Source organism: Delphinapterus leucas, chromosome 13 (genome assembly GCF_059928025.1).
Source record: "Delphinapterus leucas isolate spDelLeu-1000000601 "Yukka" chromosome 13, BTC_Dleu_Yukka2, whole genome shotgun sequence".
Taxonomy (NCBI): Eukaryota; Metazoa; Chordata; class Mammalia; order Artiodactyla; family Monodontidae; genus Delphinapterus; species Delphinapterus leucas.
In genome coordinates, this window is record NC_143141.1 from 32,064,931 (window position 1) to 32,086,983 (window position 22,053).

At 43.0% G+C, this 22,053-nt stretch overlaps 1 protein-coding gene across 1 annotated transcript; it reads right to left on the reverse strand.

Moving 5' to 3' along the window:
• Positions 1-1,027: 1,027 nt before the first annotated feature.
• NOTO (notochord homeobox) lies at positions 1,028-6,361 on the reverse strand. The gene is made up of 3 exons (XM_022561280.2): positions 5,626-6,361; positions 2,988-3,202; positions 1,028-1,186 (listed from the first exon to the last, which is right to left on the reverse strand). Exons 1-3 carry the CDS (start codon positions 6,056-6,058, stop codon positions 1,028-1,030), a joined length of 807 nt encoding a protein of 268 aa, XP_022416988.1. The 5' UTR covers positions 6,059-6,361.
• Between the last annotated feature and the right edge of the window lie 15,692 nt (positions 6,362-22,053).

Consider the following 22,053-nt stretch of genomic DNA (forward strand, 5'->3'; position numbering starts at 1 on the left):
TCTCACCACCAGGTGGCAGGGCAGTCCTCCTTCCACCAGTTCATCTCAACACCCAGAAGTCATTCTGTATTCTAAATGAATACCCTCAACGGAAGCCCGCCAGGGAATGTGGAGTGCTAGAGAAATTAGCTCTGGAAATATTGGTGGCAGGCTTCACAAGAGTAGGCTATCAGCTACGCTTCTTGGAAAGAAACTGAGTAGATTCCTGGGAAGGAATGGGAGCCATGAGAACTGGTTGTGAAGCAGGGGAATAATAATACAGCAGAGTTTATGACAAAATGCCAGTTTTGGCAAAGGCAGAGTTAAATCTCTCTGTATGAAGATGGATAGGGGGTCAAGTCAAGTAGCTAGACGGAAAAAGATGGTGTTCAGGGTAGCATGTCTGCTCCACGGAGGCAGCTGGGCCTGAGCTCCTTCTGAGAGTGCTAACAGTTCAGACAAAATAAGAAAACTTTGGTAAGTTCTGTGAGAGGAAATGGGCTAAATGGTCTGCCCTTCCTTCTCTGTTCTCAACTCCACCATCTCCAATGGGGAAGTCTTCTAGGCCCATGTACTGATTCAAGGAGGCCCTCCCTCGTCTACAGCCAGGCCAGGCAAAGATTAATCCCTGGAGAAGCCAGGGGTGAGGTATTACTCCCACAGATGAAGGGGACCTATAAGCCTTAATAGTTACTGCACACTTAGTACTGAGCCTGGCACACTATAAGTGTTTTACAGACATCATCTCAGCCCTGGGAGGTCTACGTTATCAACATACCCATTATACAGGTGGGGAAAAAAACTTCAGAAGTTCGGTAACTTAGCCAAGGACACAGCTGAAGGCCAAAGTCTGTACCCATGACCATTTGCATTATTACAGCTCCCAGGGGTAGATATAGGAAAGGGGGGCCCCTGCTTGACAGTTCGGATTCCCCTGATGCCCTTTGACCTGACAAGCTCTTCATTAAGAATTGGAACAGGGAGGTCCAGTTGGTGCCCCCAGGAAGAACTAGCCCAAACAGCTTGGGTTGAGCCTCTGTCCCAGTCCTCAGCTGTCCACTCCTGACTCTGCGTCTTCTCTCTGGATGGTGGTGTTGGAGCTGCTGGAGGGCTCATCCGGGGAGGCAGCCATGGCAGATGCAGCTGGCAGTCTCAGCCTTTGCTGCTTCTGATACTTAACCCTGCGGTTTTGGAACCAGACCCTCACCTGTAATTGAGGCAGTGAGAAGAGATCAGAATGTGACCAGCAGTTCCCACTGCTTCCCCCATTCCCACAGTCCCTACTCCTCTCTGGTCAAAATTTACTCTTCATTCTAAGGGAAGCACACCCTTCCCTCTAATTCCAGTCACCACTCATTCACTCAGCAAATATTTATTGAGCTCCTGATATGAACTAGGCATCACCCTAGGTGATGGTGATAATAGTGAGCAGTAGAGGCATGATCTCTGCCCTCATGGAGCTCATAGTCTAGTGGAGGGAGACTAATAACAAACATGGAAACAAACGTATAAACACAAAAGGGGGTATGAACAGGGGTTTGAGCCTCCCTGAAGAACCAGCACTTACGATGAGGCTCAGAGGATGAGAGGCCAGCCCGATGGGGACAGAGAAAAAAGCAAGCCAGGGCAGGGGAACCAAGCTTGGAGCGTCTGAGGACCAAAAAGGAGGACAGCATGGCAGGCACATCTGAGAGGGGAAAGCAAAGGAAGGGAAACTGTGAAGGCCATGGGTTAGAAGTGTCAACTTCGAGCTTTTAAGTGGGATGCAACACAGTCCTATTTACATGTCAAGTAAACTGCACATCTGGCAGTTGTGTGAAGAATGGATATAAACAGATTTGGGGAGATAGCTGGGGAGACTATTGCAGGGATCCAGTGAGAGCTGGGGCTGCACGCTCCCTTCCCTGTGTGATGAGAAAAACGGTTCCATTTGGAACTGGGGGCAATGGAGAAAAATGAAATGATTCCAGTTGTATTTTGGAGGTAGAAGTGAAAAGGCCAGCTGATGGATTGGAAGTGGGAGAGAAAGAGGAATCTAGGATGACTAAGTGTTTTGAGCAACTGGGTGGACAGTGGTGCCACGTGTGGGAAAAGGAAGAGATATGGGGAGAAAAAAAATCAAGAATTGAGGTTCTGACTTAAGTTTAAAATGGCTGCCCACAAGACATCCAAGTGGAGGCCTCAAGAAGGTAGTTAGATGTACAAGTCAGGAAAGAGAGGTGGGCTGAAGATAAAAATTAGGGAGTCATTGGCTTACAGATAGTATTTAAAACCCATGGGGATAGATTAAATCAGCTAGGGAGGAAAATTTGAGGTCACAAAGAGAAGAGTTGCCTACAAAGGCAACCAAGAAGAAAGGACCAAAAAGCCAGGAGAAAAACCAAGAGAATGTGGTGTCTGGAAGCCAAGAGAAGAGTGTATTTCATAAGAGAAGGAGTGGTTGACTGTACTGAGTGGTGGGGTAAGATGAGGAAAGGAAAGCATCTGCTGACTTTGGCAACATGGAGGACATTAGAGACCTTGATGAGAAGGTTCAATGAAATGGTAGGTAAAGAATTCACATTGCAATGAGTTAAGGAGTAGATGGGAGGTGAGGACATACAGAGAACATAGCCAGTTCTTGATAGGTTTGCCTCTGAAAAGAGCAGAGAGATGATGCCGTAGCCAGAGGGGAATATGAGGTCAAGGGAATGTTTATTATTTTTAATATTTAGTCCCTTGAATACCTACTTAATTTCACTGTCAGCTCCTTATTTAGCATGGAGACATTACATTATAAAGTTCTAGATTAACACCATGTGTTGTTTCCATAATGTGATTTCAAATAGGACTATTTTTCTCAACATATAGGGAAGGGAGTGTGCCAGTGGTTAGGGCCTGTCTCCCCCATCGGCATGGCACAGAGGATGAAGGCCTATAAATTCCTCCCAGCCCCAACTCAGGGTCTTTGAGAGAGTAGTATCTGTCCCTTGGTGCAGCCCGGGCCCCACAGGAGTCCCTGCTCTCACCTGGTTCTCTGTAAGGTTGAGCTGGGCTGCCAGCTGGGCTCTCTTCTTCCCCACTAGATTGTGCTGTTTTGCAAACACTTTCTCCAACTCTTCCAACTGCTCCAAGTTAAACATGGTTCGGACCCTCTTTTGGGATCTCTCAGTGTCCTGAAGGTCCTGAGCTTGGGCCCAGTTGCGGGGACCCCAGAGGCCTAGGCAGTGAGCCAGCTCCAAGCCTGAAGAGCAATTAGCAGGAGGAGAGGTTAGCCAGTAACCCCCTAGCTTCTCATCTTAGAGGAGAGAGAACAAGCTCACAGCTCCACTGCCCTGTCTTACCCTTGGCCAGGTAATACAGCAAGAAGGCAGGGTGGGAAGAGACTGCGCAGAAGTAAAACAAATGAGAAAGAAGGGCCAGTGTTGTGAGACTGCTTCGGGCTCCATTATTCTTCAAGTGAGTGGCATAATCTTTGGCCCTAAGAGGAGCTGCCAAACCTCCATCTCTCCTTTCCTTTCCTTGGCTACTTCAGGAAAACCCTATGGGATGAGCAGAGGAGAGACCTGCTTCTGAACAAAGAGTGAGGGTTCATCCTTTTTGTTCATTCAACTTTTTGAATGTCTACTATGTTTCAGGCATGGTTCCAGGACAAAACAGAAAATCCCTAACAGTAAAAAAAAGGCAAATAAGTAAAATATTGAGTATGTCAGAAAAGGATTAGCACTAGTGAGAAGAATAAAGCAGGGAAGGACAGGGTTAAGTGTGTGGGAAGTGGAGGGGGGATAGTTTGTATCTTTAGAAAGGTAGGCACCTCACTAAGTTGACACTTGAACAGGGCCACTATGTATAGCTTGTGCCCTGCACACAGGTACCCAGCTGAGAGGGTAAGTGGAGTCTGAAATTCTGACCACTCTCCACAGGCCAATTCTTCCTGCCTGACAAGGTGTTGTGCCAGCTTGAAGTTAGGGGGTGACCTTTTCTAATGCACACAAGGGTGCTTTTCAGCTCATAGAGCTGTGGGCCAGCAGAGATGGAGATTGGTCTGCCAGGGGTCAGTACCTGAGTCATAACTCCAAAGGAGTGAGGAAGTAAGTCCTTGGGCTAGCTTGGAGGGAAGTGTTCCAGACAGAGGCCTGGCAAGTGCAGTGCTAAGACTGCTCGGCTCCCACTAGCCTTGGGGAGGCTCCAGGGCTGGCAAACGAAACTGCCCCAGTGAAGGGAGTGAGGCCTGGCTGCCCAAGACCCAAACCACTGGGCTCACCTGGCTTACCATAAACATAAGCATTAATAGAAAACTATGAAAAATAATCAATGGGGCCAGATTTAAAATATGGTACATCCTTACAATGGACCATTCTGTGGCAAAGAAGCTCTGCATGGACTTACAAGGAAAAAATCTCTGATTCACGGTCAGGTGAAAACAGTAAGGTGCAGAGCAGTGTGTCTAGTATGGGGGTTAGAAGAATGTGTGTGTGTGTATGTATGTATATATGTATTTATTTTCACACATATATACGTGTGTGCAGGTATAAAATACCACTGGAAGAATAAAGAAACTGGTGTCTGGCTGCCTGCGGGGTGGGGAGAACCAGGTGGCTGGGGGACAGGAGTGGTAAAGGAAACTCTTCTCCATACTATATCTCAGTTAACATTTTGAAGTTTGAACTGTGTGGATGTAATACCCATGCAAAAACTAACTTGAAAATGAGACAACCATATACAAAGTAGTAAACTGCAATTCAAACCTCAGGTGTGTGGGGATGTTAGAAAGAGGTGGCTTGGAGTGAGGGCTGTGGCTCTTATTCATGGCACGAATTTGGATGGGGTTGGGAGACCAGTGTTTCTCTCCCACATGGTTAGGAGAAATGCCAGCTGAAGGGAGTTGAGGAGATGCAGGATGGGGGGAACCCAGGAAGTAGGAACCACGTAAGATTGTCTTACAAGGATCTTGGTTTGGGTCAATAAGGCTTGCACTAACTTTGCTTCTATTTTCCTTCATGGGAACCACGCGGATGCATGAACCAGAGAGCCAAAGATGGCAGAAACTCGTGTAGATGGATGTTAATGCTAGAGGAGAAAGTTACCTCAATGGTTAAAGTCTCGCTGGGATTTAAGTGACTGCGCTCCAGGGCCCAGAGCCCCAAGGTACCACTCTAAGAGCTATAAGCAAGCAGGCGCAGAGCCGTAACCGCGTCGGCTAACTCCCAACAGCTCCTCGCTGGAGGGTACCAGCGGCAGCATCCGCTTCTCCCGTCTAAGACCGGGCCCTGGGTTCGCGACGAGAGCCGCTTTGGGGAAGAGCCTGCGCCACCTAAGCGTTATCCGAAGCGGGTGTGGGAGGGAGCAAGGGCCTCTACCAATCCCTCGTCCAGGGACGCGGGGCTGGGCCCCCTGCAGCCCTGCGCTGGCCCTAGTTGTCTTCCGAGGCCCCTCTGGCCCGCCCTCACCTCCCGCTCCGCACCCGCCACACCACACACACCTTCTCCCACCTCAGCGGCGGGCCGGGCAGCCTCCCACCCGGTCTGGGTCCCTCTCTCCGTCCGGTATCAACGGCACGCTCAAGGGTCATAGCGTTTCCACCCACTCTAACAGTGTGTGGCTCTCAAACTCGAGGACTTCTCCTCTACCCTGTGCCCACCGTCGCGGCCGTCCGCCACCTCGTACCTGTGACGCCGAGGCCCTGGAGGCCGCAAAAGTGGGCGGCGCGCAGCCGCAGCACCGGGAGCTGGGGGCACCGCTGGTCGAGCCCCGCGTTCAGGTAGGCGGGCAGCCACGTAGCCGGGCACGCGCCGGGCAGAGCCGGAGCGGGAGGCCGGGCGGGCGCGGTCCAGAGGCCCCCGGCAGCGCCGACGGAGACAGACAGAGAGGAGATGGCGGGCGCACGGCGGTCGGGTCTGGCCAGGATGGCCTCGACAGAGAAGGAGGACTCGAGGCGTCCGGTTGCACGGGGTGGGCCTGGGCCTGCCGAGCGGCGCGGCAGCGCGGGGGACGCGGGCGCGGGAGACGCGGGCGCGGGAGAGCAGCTGAAGCGCGGGCGCTGGACCCGGGCGCCCGAGGTAGCGGGCGGCCGGCAGCCTCGCTGCCCGGGGCTGGGCATGGCGCGGCCCTTGCCCGGACGGGCGCAGAAAGGGGAGCCGGGGGCCTCTGGGCTGTGTGGGCAGCGCGAGAATCGAGTGAGGACACCTGCTTTAAATAAGGGAGCGAGCCTTGCTGTCCAGGAACGGCCGCAGCTGCTGGCGAGGTCTCTTAAATTGGACAGGGCGGGGCCGGACTGGCCGGGCCTTTTCTTCCCGCAGCCCAGGCACCGCCTCCCGGGCGCAGCCAACCCCGCGAAGTTCCAAAGTTCCGTGTGCCCCAGCGCCCTCCCTCCTTACGCATTAAAAAAATCCCACCCCCAACCCCAGCCCGTACTGTCGGGTAAAGGACCCTGAGCTCGCTGTGGCTTGCTGGTGATCCTGGGCGAGCCACCCTGCCAGTGTAGATGGATGTTAAGCTTTGCCTTCAAGCTTTGGCTCATCCTCTCACTGTCTGTGAAGCAGAAGCCCTGGCCACACTCACCTGTGACTGCGCAAGCCCTTAAATTAAAAAAAAATTAATTTAAATATCTTGTTTAACCACTGTGAAATGTAAATTTCCCACCTTTCCCTGACTGGAGACACTGCTGTAGTTACCAATTTCTTCTGGGTCTTTCCAGGAACTTTCTGCACCCACATTACTTAGGGCCCACTGGAAAAATCTTTCCTGTATACGAAAAAGTAGAAGGGTAAAAACATTAATGGTTCCAGATTAAGAAATACTAATTTATTGCAAATGCATGAGAGTTGATGTCCTACAAAACCTGAATTATGTAGGTGTAAGGCAGGCATTTGTATCCAGTTTTACAGTTGGATAATCAGTATTTACCCATGTCCTTGGGCAAGTTACAAGTTGCTGTTTGAATTTCTTCACCTGTAAAATGGATAACGATGGTAGGTACCTCATGGAGTTGCTGTGTGATTACATGAGTTAATGCATGTAAATCATTTAGAATTGGCCGGTGAGCACTATGCTGTGATTGCAGAGTTCTGAGGGATTCCTGCCTTCCAGGCTCCCATAGCATTCTGCCTCCCCAAATCAATGCCTAACATTGAAACCACTCTACCAGGTCGAGGTGCAATTCAGTGGCATTGTCCATAGGTGTCAGCTGTTTGGAACACCAACATGCCCTGTCTGTTCTGCAAAGTAAGCCTGGAGGAACCTTGCTGGGTTCCTGCCCTCCCCCACTTCCCACTTCAGCAACTACCGGCCCTGCCTTCTGAGCAACCCCCCAGGCAGCCTGGAATGTGAGACTGTGGGCAAAATGATGTGCAAGCGTCCGATCTGATCCCAGGTCTAGGCTTACTGTGTTCTGACCAGAGTACGCAGGGTCAGAGATGAGGATACAGGAATGAGAGCCCTAGGGATGGGGCATGGGTGGGAAGGACTCTCTCTTACGTGAGGTCAGACCCACTGGGATTTGGAAAGTTCTAGATGCTCCCCGCCCCCCCCCCCGCCATAACTCCCAAATCTTACACACACCATTCCATTTCTCAACGTGTTTCTTTTTGAGGAGCTTTTTCTCCAAGAAGGAGGGGCTGTGTTACCCCCACCCCCACCCCACCCAGGACCCACCCAGACTGCAGTGCCAAGGCACCAGAAGCAGGCCTTGTGAGCCTGGATACACACACCCACTTTTTCGGGCCCACAAAGACAGCAGCTTATGCAGTCAGGGAACAGTGGAGCAAGATGATGGAAAATGTGGATTCTGGAGTTGGACAAACCTGGCTTCAAATCCCAACCTTGTCACTGAACTTTTCTGTGACTTCAGATGAGTGGCCTATTCACTCTAAGCCTCAATTTCTTATAAAATGGGAATGTGGTCTCTTAAGTGAGAAAATAATACCTAATGGGATTCTTACAAGAGCTGAATGAGATTGCGTTTTTAGCTACCTGCTAGCTATTATGGGGAGGAGAGAGGCTATTTACAATAACAGCATGCACCCTGGAATCAGGGGAAGTTGACAAAGAACAAGAAAAAGCTTGTGAGATGGAAGGTGTATGAACATTTTGTTAAGTATGTTTGTGCTGAGTTTTAGGTAAAAAATATGGTCACTGTCTCTAGGTCTGGATTTTCCATACATAATTCACTGTATTTCAGTACATAGTTATCTATATTCTGTTGTTTCACTTATTTCTCCTCAAACTGTAAGCTCCTGAGGATATAGACATTAATATCCTCAATTTACATATAAGTAAATAGAGCAAGAGAGGTTAACAGACTGCCTAGGTTCAAATCCCCTAGCTATTTGACCCTTAGCAAAATTTGTTTTAATTTACATTTATTTCCCTGAAGACTGTTCAAGTTGAGCATCTCTTCTTAAGCTTATCAGCCATTTGGATATCCCCTTTTGTGTGAAGCGCCTGTTCCAGTGGTTTCCTTATTTTTCCATTGGGTTACTGTCTTTTTCTTATTAATTTGTAAGAATATTTATGTATAGATAGAGATAGATACTTTGGAATCAAGTCTTCTGTTAAATATATATGGAAGCAACTATCTTCTTCCACTCTGCAGCCTGCCTTTTCATTCTTTTAAAGTTTTCTTTTGGTGAACAAAATTACTAATTTTAATCAAGCTTAATCATGTGCTTTTGTGCCCTTTAAAAGAAACCTTTGCCTATCCAAAGTCATGAAGATATTCTTCTGTTATTTTTTAAGTTCTTTGTTATTGTACCTTTTATATTTAGGTCTGGAATTGATTTTTGTGGAGGTGTTAGAAAAAAGACTTTTCAAGGATGAGTCAAAATCTGAATCAATAAAGGAAAATATTGATTGATTTAAATACACAAAAATTTAAAAATTAATTATAATAATGGTTTGTAACTGTACTTTGTTCTCTAAGTGATTTGAGACTAACACATTTGAAGAAAATATTAGTGTGAAAGCTAGTATTACTGGAATTTTGATTTGTAATTCAAAATCTTGTTTTCTACATAATTTGAGATTAAGGCATTTAAAATAAGTATTAGCTTATGTTTTGGGGCACACACCATATAAAGATGTAACTTTGTTACATCAACAACTGAAAGAGAGTAGGGATGGAGCTGTGAAGAAGCAGAGTTTTTGTATGTTATCAAAATTAAGCTGGTATAAATTCAGATTAGAGTGTTATAACTTAGGATGTAAGTTAAATGTAATGCCCATGGTAACCACAAAGAAAATAGCTACAGAATATACATAAAAGAAGATGAGAAAGAAATTTAAACATTTCACTACAAAAAATTGACTAAACACAAAAGAAGACAATACTGTAAGAAATGAGGGACAAAAGCTAGGAGGCATACAGAAAACAGCACGATGACGGAAGTAAGCCACTCCTTATCAATAAAGTAATAATCAATTACTGTAAATAGATTGAACTCTCCAGTCAAAAGACAGAGATTGGCAAAATGGATAAAAACACATGAACCAACTATATGCTCTATACAAGAGACTCACTTGACAAGCAAAGACATAAACTGGTTGAAAGTGAAAGGATGGAAAAAGATATTCCATGAAAATAGTAATCAAAAGAGAATAGGAGTAGCTATACTAATATTGGACAAAATACACTTTAAACCAAAAAAAAAAAAAGGGTTACAAGAGACAAAGAAGGACATTATATATTAATAAAATATTCAATACAGGAAGAAGTATAATAAACATTTATGTACCTAATGACAGACCATCAAAATATACAAAGCAAAAATTGACAGAATTGAAGGGAGAAATAGTTCAACAATAATAGTTGGAAACTTTTATATCCTACTTACAATAATGGATAGAACAAACGGAGAGAAGATAAGTAAGGAAATAGAAGACTTAAACAACACAATTAACCAACTAGATGTAACAGACATATACAGAACACTCTACCCAACAACAACAAAAAATGTAAAAATTTTGTGCATCAAAATATGCTATAAACAGAGTAGAAAGGCCACACAGGATGGGAGAAAATATTTGCAATTTTATATCTGATAAGGGATTAATATCCAGAATATATAGAGAATTCCTAAACTCAACAACAAAATAGCAAACAACCTGATTCAAAAATGGGCAAAAGACTTGAATAGACATTTCTCCAAAGAATATATATGAAAGAACAATAAGCACATGAAAAAAATGCTCAAATCACTAATCATTAGGGAAATGCAAATCAAAACTACAGTGAAGGGCTTCCCTGGTGGCACAGTGGTTGAGAGTCCACCTGCTGATGCAGGGGACATAGGTTTGTGCCCCGGTCCGGGAAGATCCCACATGCTGCGGAGCGGCTGGGCGCGTGAGCCATGGCCACTGAGCCTGTGCGTCCAGAGCCTGTGCTCCGCAACGGGAGAGGCCGCAACAGTGAGAGGCCCGTGTACCGCAAAAAAAAAAAAAAACTACAGTGAAGTACCACCTCATACCCATTAGGATGCTACTATCGAAAGAAAACAAAACAAAACAGAAAATAACAAGTGCTGACAAGGATGTGGAGAAATTGGTACCATTGTGCACTGTTGGTGGGAATGTAAAACGGTATAGCCACAGTGGAAAACAGTATGGCAGTTCCTCAAAAATTAAAAATAGAGGGGCTTCCCTGGTGGCGCAGTGGTTGAGAGTCCGCCTGCCGATGCAGGGGACACGGGTTCGTGCCCCGGTCCAGGAAGATCCCACATGCCGCGGAGCGGCTGGGCCCGCGAGCCATGGCCGCTGAGCCTGCGCATCCAGAGCCTGTGCTCCGCAATGGGAGAGGCCACAACAGTGAGAGGCCTGCGTACTGCAAAAAAAAAAAAAATTAAAAATAGAATTACCATATGATCCAGCCATTCCACTTCTGAGTCTGTACCCAAAATGATTGGAAGCAGGGTCTCGAAGAAATATTTATACACCCATGTTCATAGCAGCATTGTTCACAATAGCTAAAACATAGAAGAAACCCAAGTGTGCATTGATGGAAGCATGGGTAAGCAAACCGTGGTTTATACATACAATGGAATCTTTTTTCTTTTTTTCTTTTTTTACTGAACTATAATTGAAAATGATCACCACAATAAATCTAGTTACCATCTGTCACCATACAGAGTAATTACAATATTATTGACTATATTCCTTATGCTGTACATTATACCCCCATGACTTATCTATTTTATAACTGGAAGTTTGTACTTCTATTTATTTATTTATTTGTATTTTTGGCTGCATTAGGTCTTTGTTGTGGCATGCGGGATCTCTTTGTTGTGGTGCGTGGGCTCTTCGTTGCAGCATGTGGGCTTCTCTCTAGTTGTGGCGTGTGGGTTTTCTCCCTCTAGTTGTGGCGTGCGGGCTCCAGGGCATGTGGGCTCTGTAGTTTGCTGCACGCAGCCTCTCTAGTTGAGGTGTGGGAGCTCAGTAGCTGTGGCGCGTGGTCTTAGTTGCCCCACGGCATGTGAGATCTTAGTTCTCCAACCAGGGATCGAACCCATGTCCCCTGCATTGGAAGGCGGATTCTATACCACTGGACCACCAGGGAAGTCCCTGGAAGTTTGTACTTCTTAATCTCTTTCTCCCATTTCACTCGTCTCCCTCCCTCCACTCTGGAAGCCACCAGTTAATTCTCTGTATCTCTGAGTCTGTTCCTGTTTTAAGTTTATTCATTTGTTTTGTTTTTTAGATTTTATATATAAGTGAAATCATATGGTACTTGTCTTTATCTGACTGACTTACTTCACATAGCATAATACCCTCTAAATCCATCCATGTTGTTGCAAATGGCAAGACTTCATTCTTTTTTATGGCTGAGTAATATTCCATTGTATATGTATATATACCACATCTTCTTTATCCATTCAGCTATGGATAGACACTTAGGTTGCTTCTATATCTTGCTATTGTAAATAATGATGCAATGAACATAGATGTGCATATATGCTTTCAAATTAGTGTTTTTGTTTACTTCAGAAAAATACCCAGAAGTGGAATTGCTGGATTGTATGGTAGTTCTATTTAAATTTTGTGAGGAATCACCATACTGTTTTCCATAGTAGCTGTACCAATTTCATTCCTACCAAAGCACATGAGGGTTCCCTATTCTCCACATCCTCACCAACATTTTTTTTGTTGTCTTTTTGATAATAGACGTTCTGCTAAGTGTGAGGTGATATTTCATTATGGTTTTGATTTGAATTTTCCTGATGATTAGTGATGTTGAGCATCTTTCCATGTGTTCATTGGCCATCTGTTATGTCTTTTTGGGAAAATGTCTATTCAGGTCCTCTGATCATTTTTTAATTGGGTTGTTTGTTTTATTGCTATTTAGTTGTATGAGTTCTTTGTATATTTTGGATATTAACCCTTTCTTGCATATGTCATTTGCAAATATCTTCTCCCACTCAGTAGGTTACATTTTCATTTTGTTGATAGTTTCCTTCACTGTTCAAAAACTTTTTAGCCTTATGTAGTCCCATTTGTTTATTTTTGCTTTTGTTTCCCTTTCATGAGGAGACATATCCCCCCAAATATTGATATGTCAAAGAGCATACTGCCTATGTTTTCTTCTAGGAGTTTTATGGTTGCAGGTGTTACTTTTAAGTCTTTAATCCATTTTGAGTTTATATTTGTATATGGTGTGAGCAAGTAGTCCAGTTTGATTCTTTTGCATCTAGCTGTCCAGTTTTCCCAGCACCATTTATTGAAGAGGCTGTCTTTTCTCCATTGTGTATTTTTGCTGCCTTTGTCATAGATTAATTGACTGTAAGTGTATCGGCTTATTTCTAGGCTCTCTATCCTATTCCACTGATCTATGTGTCTCTTTTTGTGCCAGTACCATACTGTTTTGATTACTGTAGTTTTGTAGTATAACTTGAAATCAGGGAGTATAATACTTCTAGCTTTATTCTTCATTCTCAGATTGTTTTGGCCATTCAGGGTCTTTTGTGTTACTACAAAAACTTTAGAATTATTTGTTCTGGTCTGTGAAAAATGTTGTTGGCATTTTGATAAGAACTGCACTGAATCTGTAGATTGCCTTGGGTAGTATGTCATTTTAACAATACTAATTCCTCCAATCCATAAACGTGGTATATCTTTCCATTCGTTTGTGTTATTTTCAGTTTCTTTCATTGATGTCTCAGTTTTCTGAGTACAGGTCTTTAACCTCCTTATTTAGATTTATTCCTAGGTATTTTATTCTTTTTTATGCAATTGTAAAAGGGATTGTTTTCTGTATTTGTCTTTTGGATACTTCTTTTTTAGTGTACAGAAATGCAACAGATTTCCGTATATTAATTTTGTATCCTGAAACTTTGCCAAATGCATTGATGAGCTCTAGTAGTTTTCTGGTGGCATCTTTAGGATTTTCTATATGTGGTATCATGTCATCAGCAAACAGTGACAGTTTTTCTTTTTCCTTTCCAATTTTGATTACCTTTTCTTTCTTTCTATTGTTTGATTCCTGTGGCTAGGACTTCCAATACTGTGTTGAATAAAAGTGGCAAGAGTGGGCATCCTTGTCTTGCCTCTGATCTTAGGGGAAATGCTTTCAGCTTTTGACCATTGAATATGATATTGGCTATAGGTTCATCATATATGGCCTTTATTATGTTGGGGTATGCTCCCTCTATACCCACTTTGTTGAGAATTTTTATTATAAATGGATGTTGAATTTCGTCAAGAGTTTCTCTGCATCAGATAATCATATGATTTTTATTTTCAAATTGTTAATATGGTGTATCACATTGATTGATTTGCAGATATGGAACCATCCTTGCAGTGTGGAATAAATTTTACTTTATCATGGTGTATGATTCTTTTAATGTATTATTGAATTTGATTTGCTAGTATTTCATTGAGGATTTTTGCATCTATGTTCATCAGAGATATTGGACTGTAATTTTATCTTTTCGTGGTGTCTTTGCCTGGTTTTGGTATCGGGGTGATGCTGGCCTTGTAGAATGAGTTCGGAAACATTCCTCCCTTTTGAATTTTTTGGAGTAGTTTGAGAAGAATATGTGTTAATTCTTCTTTAAGTGTTTGGTAGAATTCACCTGAGAAACCATCTGGTCCTGGACTTTTATTCATTGGGAGTTTCTTGATTGATGATTCAATTTCATTACTGGTAATTGGTTTGTTCATATTTTCTATTTATTCCTGATTCAGTCTTGTGAGGTTGTACATTTCTAGGAATTATCCGTTTCTTCTAGGTTGTCCTTTTTCTTTTTTTTTTTTTTTTTGTGGTACGTGGGCCTCTCACTGTTGTGGCCTCTCCCGTTGCGGAGCACAGGCTCCGGACGCGCAGGCTCAGTGGCCGTGGCTCATGGGCCTAGCCGCTACGCGGCATGTGGGATCTTCCCGGACCGGGGCAAGAACCCGTGTCCCCTGCATCAGCAGGCGGACTCTTAACCACTGCGCCACCAGGGAAGCCCCTAGGTTGTCCATTTTATTGGCATATAATTGTTCATCGTAATCTCTTATGATCCTTTGTATATCTGTAGTGCCGGTTGTAGCTTTTATTTCTGATTTTATTTATTGGGACTGTTCTCTTTCTTTCTTGATGAATCTGGCTAAAGGTTTATCTATTTATTTAGCTTTTCAAAGAATCAGCTCTTAGTTTCAGTGATCTTTTCCATTGTTCTTTTAGTCTCTTTTTATTTATTTCTACTCTGACCTTTACTATTTCTTTCCTTTTATTAACATGTTTTTTTTTTTTGTCTTTCTTTTTCTAGTTCCTTTAGGTGTAAGGTTAAATTGTTTATTTGAGATCATTCTTGTTTTCTGAGGTAGGCTTGTATCACTATAAACTTCTCTCTTAGAACAGCTTTTTTAGTATACCATAGATTTTGGATCATTGTGTTTCCATTTTCATTTGTCTTCAGGTATTTTAAAAATTTCCTCTTTGATCTCTTCAGTGACCCATTGGTTGTTTAGTAGTACTTTGTTTAGCATCCATGTGTTTGCATTTTTTGCAGTTTTAAAAATTGTGGTTGATTTCTAGTCTCATACTGTTGTAGTCAGAAAAGATGCTTGATATGATTTCAAGCTTCTTAAATTTATTGAGACTTGTTCTGTGGCCTAGAATTTGATATATACTGGAGAATGTTCCATGTGTGCTTGAAAAGAATGTATATTCTACTGCTTTTGGATGGAATGTTCTATATATATTTATTAAGTCGATGTGGTCTAACGTGTCATTTAAGGCCATTGTTTCCTTATTGATTTTCTGTCTGGATCATCTGTCCATTGGTGTAAGTGGGGTGTAAAAGTCCCATACTAGTATTATATTTTTGTTAATTTCTCCCTTTATGTTTTGTTAATATTTGCTTTATATATTTAGGTACTCCTATGTTCGGTGCATATAACTTACAACTGTTACATCTTCTTGTTGGATTGTTCCCTTGATCATTATGTAATGTCCTTCTTTGTCTCTTGTTACAGTCTTTGTTTTAAAGTCTATTTTGTCTGATATAAGTATTGCTAACCTAGCTTTCTTTTCATTTCCATTTGGATGGAATACTTTTTCCATTTCCTCACTTTCAGTCTGTGTGTTGTCTTTAGATCTGAAGTGAGTCTCTTGTAGGCAGCACATATATAGGTCTTGTTTTTGTATCCAATCAGCCACTCTATGTCTTTTGATTGGAGCATTTAATCCATTTATATTTAAAGTAATTTTTTTTGGTCATGCCGTGTGGCTTGCAGGATCTTAGTTCCCGAAACAGAGATTGAACCCATGCCCCCTGTAGTGGAAGCGTGGAGTCCTAACCACTGGACCACCAGGGAATTCCCTAAAGTAATTATTGATAGGTATGCACTTATTGCCTTTTTAATTGTTTTATGGTTGTTTTGTAGTTCTTTTTTCTTCCTTTCTCCTTTTGCTCTCTTCCCTTTTGATCTGATGACTATCTTTAGTATTATGTTTGGATCCCTTTCCTTTGTTGTGAGTGTCTTATGGGAGTTCCCTTGTATATAACTAGTGCTTTTCTCTTGCTGCTTTTAAATATCTTTATATTTATGCCAATTATTTTATATCTAAATATAATTAAATATCTTTAATTATTGCCATTTTAATTACAGCATGTCTTGGTGTGGACCTCTTTGGGTTCATCTTGTTTGGGACTCTATGCTTTTTGGATCTGAATATCTGTTTCTCTTCCCAGGTTAGGGAAGTTTGCACTTATTATTTCTTCAAATAAGTTCTTTGCCCCCTTTTCTCTCTATTCTCCTTCTGGGCCCTTGGAATGTGAATATTACCATGTTTGATATTATCCCAGAAGTCTCTTAAACTATCCTCATTAGGCACTTCCCTGGTGGTGCAGTCGTTAAGAATCCACCTGCCAATGCAGGGGACATGGGTTCAAGCCCTGGTCCGGGAAGATCCCACATGCTGCAGAGCAACTAAGCCCGTGCACCACAACTACTGAGCCTGCGCTATAGAGCCCGCGAGCCACAACTACTGAAGCCTGCGGGCCTATGGCCTGTGCTCTGCAGCAAGAAAAGCCACCGCGATAAGCCCGTGCACCGCGACAAAGAGTAGCCCCCACTCACCGCAACTAGAGAAATCCCACACAGCAATGAAGACCCAATGCAGCCAAAAAAACAACAACAAAAAAAAAATCAAAAAAAAACCTACAGGAAGAATTATATTTCAAAATGAGACTTCAGAAGTAGCCCTAATTAAAGTCAGGAATAAGATGTATATCCAGTATTGTAGTGTCTATTTATCATTGTACTGGTGATACAATGCCATAAGACACAAAAAGAAAGATGTAAGAATTGGAAAGGAATAGATAAAATTACTCTTATTTGTAGACAATATGACTATCTACAGAGAAAATTCAAGCAAATTCACAGAGAAACTATTAAAACTAATCAGAAAATTTAATAAAGTTGCTGGGTATCTGATCAATATATAAAAATTGGTAAATGTAAATATTATTAGCAAATGTAATAGAAAAATATATCTCATTCATAACTGCAACATAAACTATAAGGTACATAGGAATGAACTTAGGAGATGTGTGAAATATTTAAAGAGAAAAGTAGAAAACAGTATTGAAGGACATAAAATAAGACCTTAATAAATGAATGGGAAGACTCAAGGTCAAAAGATGACAACTATTCCCAAAATTATCCAAAAATTAAATGCAATTAGAATTTTAAAAAATCCCAATTATAGAGCTTGACATACTGATTCAAAAACTGTAGAACAAAACACCAAGAGTATCTAAGACAATTTGAAAAAAGTGAATAAGGTAAAGGAACTTACCTTACCCAATATCAGCACTTCTTATAAAGCTATAGTAAAAATGTGGACAGATTATTTGGTTATGAATATGGAAAAAGAAAAAAGGAGATTTCTTTTTTCAAAAGGCATAGTTTTATGACCTTAGGATAAGGAAGACTTGCTTAAATACAAGAAACACAATAAACTTTGATACATTCAAACTTAAAACTTCTGTACAGTAAAAGACACCATAAACAAAGATAAAAGCCAAGTCACAAACTGAGATAATATATGTACAACCCCCAGAGCTGGCAGGGTTCAATCAGAGAATCCAAACCACTAGGGGTGACATGCCATAAGGCATTTATTATGGAAATTTGATCTTATATAATTATGGGTACTAGTTAAACAGTTCACGTACAGCTATTGCTTCTGCATGTAGTACTGAGGCCTCAAGTAGGCAGGGTAGGCAGTGAGGAATGAAAAGTGAACATGAAGTGGGGAGGATAGGGATCGCTGGAACCTTCGAGGAAGAGCTGAAGCTCTCAAGAAGAAACTGGAACTCACTTCTTTCTTTCACTACCTCCAAGCCTCCAACTTCCATGATGCAGGAGATCAGTAGAAGAATCTGGTGTCTTTCATCCCAGAGCTAAAAATGCACCTAGCCCAGGAGTTGAAGAAGCTGAAGGAGGAGATCCAATGAGAGCTGAAAGAGCTGCAGACTTGGCTCTTGCCTCACACCAGTAAAGTGAACCAACAGGTCCACAACACTGTGCTTGAACTGCAATAACACCTGACCCTACAGCGACCTTCCAAGTATAAACATAGCTGCTGCACTGCTACCTTGCAAATATCATGGAAATTTCTCCTGTGGCCAACCCTAACCTAGAACCATAGAGGAAAGGGAATTCTAGGAAGTATGATTCCAGCTTAGTTAAGGTGATACAGTCCAAAGCCACCACTGCCCACCCTTTGTCAACTTGGCATCCATAAATACCTGTTTTCACCAGACGTAACTTTCAAATAAAATTTGAAAGCAAACTACAGCGAAATCCTGTTTCTGCTTAACACAATATACCTATCCCTGTACAATGAAAATATGTCGGATCAAGTGGTTATCCATGTGGAAAAAGAAAAAGTTCATTTCTAACCCTCCCCTGCCAAAAGAAGATACAAAGTCTGTAAGTTCATAGTTTTCGTAGTTTGATGATGTTCACTTCTCTTCTAGCTATGTCACACTGCCCCTGTGATATCCTGTAACAATTACTAATGAATAATGTTAAAAACTTATTTAGACAGTAGAGGGATGGGAAGCCGAAGGGAAATTTTGGTTAAAACACAAAAATATTTACATTGAAATAAGAAGAAATTTTCGTCCTCATTCCTGCAACTGGTTGTGTTGTGTTAGCTGATATCTAAAAATACGCTTCCACTCCCCATTTCATATTCCCTGCCTGATGGGGTGACCCTTGTTTCTGCCAATAGCACTCCTTCCTGCATTAGTTTGTAGTAGTTTTGCTGTCGATTTTAATCACAGGAGGTGAGAATACTTGGTAAAGAGACTCCCCATTCCCCCCTTGATTGTCAGGACCAACCACCCCAGGCAGTACAATAACCTTCTTTGCCTGTTGATTCACTGGCAAGAGAAGCCCAAAGTAGCCAGGGCCAGTCTCACTTTACAGCTCAATGGAACCACTGCTGTGTTTCCTGTGGAAATATTTCTCTTTGGGGAACTAATACTCTAGATTAGCATAGCCCAGAGTTTCAAAGACAGAAAGCAATAATTCTGCTAGAGAAGTACTGTGTGTTATCTCATTTATACTCTGTTTCCTGACTCACGAATCCTTGCTTTGGGAGAAACAGCACCCTATGTCAGTTGCTCATTTAGAGCATAGCCTTCATCCTGAAGGGCATTACCCAAGCCCTCAAGGTGTTGCCACCCAGCTGGAACCATAACTGAGTCTTCAATAGACCATTCTACTGTTCTCTCAGGCCAGCTACTTTAGAGTAATGGGGAACATGGTAAGGCCAGTGAAGACCATAGGCCTGAGCCCATTGTTTCTCTTCATTTGCTGTAAAAGAAATTCTTTGGTCAAAAGCAATGCTATGTGGAATGCCATGACATACAGATAAGGCATCCTGTATGTTCACAGATGGTGATTTTGACAGAAGCATTGTGGGCAGGGAAAGCAAATCCATGTCACAGTTACTGGATATTCCATTGAGAACAAAGCCCTGCTCCTTCCTTTGTAAACAACCTGCCACCATGTGGCTGATTGATTTCCAAATTGGGAACTCAGTGTTGGCTTCTACTGTTGGCAGGTTGGGCACTCAGCAGTGGCTGTAGCCAGACTGGCCTTGGTGAGTGAGAATCCATGTTACTAAGCCCATCCCCATTGAACGTGGGGAGCCAGATTCAATAGTGTAAATTCCTACCATTATTTTTGGCCTACAGAGAATAGCCACCACAGAGCTCTTCAAGGATATCAGGGCTCTCCTTGTGAATGTGCTTCTCACAGCCTTGGGGAAAGGAGTGTCCTCTGGACTTTCCTGAGCACATTTTTAGGAGGTAGGTAAATAGGTCTTATATGATAAATCTACTGTAGCATTCCAATCTTCCTTAGCCTTTGAATACTTTCTTCTACTGTATACCAAAGAAGTTTTGGCATTCTAGCTTCCAGATTTCAATCAGCCAACTGAGCAAATGGTTGGAACCACTCAAGCTAACACATTGAATCAGAAATTTCTACATTAATAAATAAATGTAGCCTAATGTGACTTTATATTCCTTCCACCCCGAGTCTGCACGTTAGGGATCCATATCTATACATTTCCCCAGGTTTCCGTTGATATAAATTGGCAAAGTCATGAAATTATTTTGGTGTGTATCACACTTTCTCTTGGGTCATGCTTTGTACTTCACCCTTTGGAGGCTGTTTGGACTTGAGCCTATAAGCAATGGAGGTAGATCCTGAGAAAAATCAATACTTCTACTTCAGGGAAGGCCACTACAGGCCCCACAGGCAAGGGAGACTTCCTCAGGTAGGGGTGGAAGGGCCATTTCTACTGAAAAAAGTCGTTCAGCAGAACTTAGGGACTCAAGGTCCCCAGGTTCACAGGAATCTGTCAATACATGTCTCCATCCTAACTTTCATGGTCCCACTCCTTCCCAATCAACTACCTAATTTTAACAGAAGAGAATTCTGAGGACACAAGCCATAGTCCCTACATGGACCTTGAGATGGGAATGTAAAGCCCTGACTCATCATATTCTTTCCCCAAGTTCTTCGGGGCACTTTAGCAACATACCAATCTCATTCTAATTGTTATGCTCAAGCAAATACTTGGTCAATCAAAGTATTGACTTCTATAGGCACTTGATTGCGATTGTCTACAGGTGAGTTTTTTTTCTTTCCTTCTTTCTTTTTTTAAAAAAATTTTTGGCCATGCCACAGGGCATGCAGGATCTTATCTCCCCAACCAGGGATTGAACCCATTCCCCCTGCAGTAGAAGCACGGAGTCTTAATCACTGGACTGCCAGGGAAGTCCCTACAGGTTATTATTTTAAAACGTTTTCTTCTGTTATATGCCATGGAGCACCAGTGATCCCTTTACCCCTGGTAACCCTTGGTGACCCTTGGTAAGGGTCATTTATGCCTTTAGATCTAATTAGATCACAGAATCAATTCTAGACAATTTAGACCAAATTTAGAGAACCCATCACTCACTAAGGTTCTGTTCTTCTTGGAACTATGTCTGCTAGCAAATTCTATTCCAGTCAGGATCCAATCTGTGAAGCAGAACCACGAGGAGTGACATAGGATAAGGAATTTATTATGGGAATTTGACTTTATGCAATCATGGGAGCTGGTTACAGAGTCTATGTGAGGCTGTTACTTCTTTTTCTGGGGCTAGGGACTGAAATCCCCTGGAAAGGCAGTCGAGAAGGAAAGATGGATATGAAGTGGGGAAGCAAGGACGAACCAGGATCCAGGAGGAAGAGCGAGAATGAGCTGGAAACGGCCTCCATCTCACACCCCCTCTAACTTCACTGATGTAGGTGACCTGCAAAAGACTCTGGTGTCCTTTGTTCTAGAGCTAAATACATACCTAGCCCAGGAGTTGGGGAAAGTGAAGAGGGTCTGGGGACAGATAAAGGAGCTTTGTGTCCAGCTGCTGCCCCCACCAGCAAGGGGAGCCAGCAGCTCAGCCGTGATGCGTGAGCCACCCCAGGGCCTACCTCACACAGTGTGAACGTGCTGCCTGCAGCGTCACTTCTGCCACATGAGTATCATGCAGATTTCTCCTGTGGCCAAACCTAGCCCAGAACCATGTAAGGAAGGGAATTCTGGGAAATGTAGTTCTAGCTTAGCTAAGTTGACCCAGTACAGAGCCACGAGCCTATTTATAAAAAGGTTTAAAACATGTATAAGGTAAAACATAAATAAGTGGTACAAGTATAAAGACATTCTTGAGCATGGTAAATATGACAATTAAAATAGGGATGAGCTCCGGGGAAGAAGAAGGGAATGGGACTAGGGAGGAGTACATATGCTGTTAATTTTCTGTAATATTTCTTAAAACAACTAGAGTAAAAATGTTTGATAGGGCTCCCCTGGTGGCGCAGTGGTTGAGAGTCCGCCTGCCGATGCAGGGGACACGGGTTCGTGCCCCGGACCGGGAGGATCCCACATGCCGCGGAGCGGCTGGGCCCGTGAGCCATGGCCGCTGAGCCTGCGCGTCTGGAGCCTGTGCTGCGCAACGGGAGAGGCCGCCTCAGTGAGAGGCCCGCGTACCGCAAAAAAAAAACAAAAACACACACACACACAAAAAAATGTTTGATAAAAGTGGGTGGTGGTGG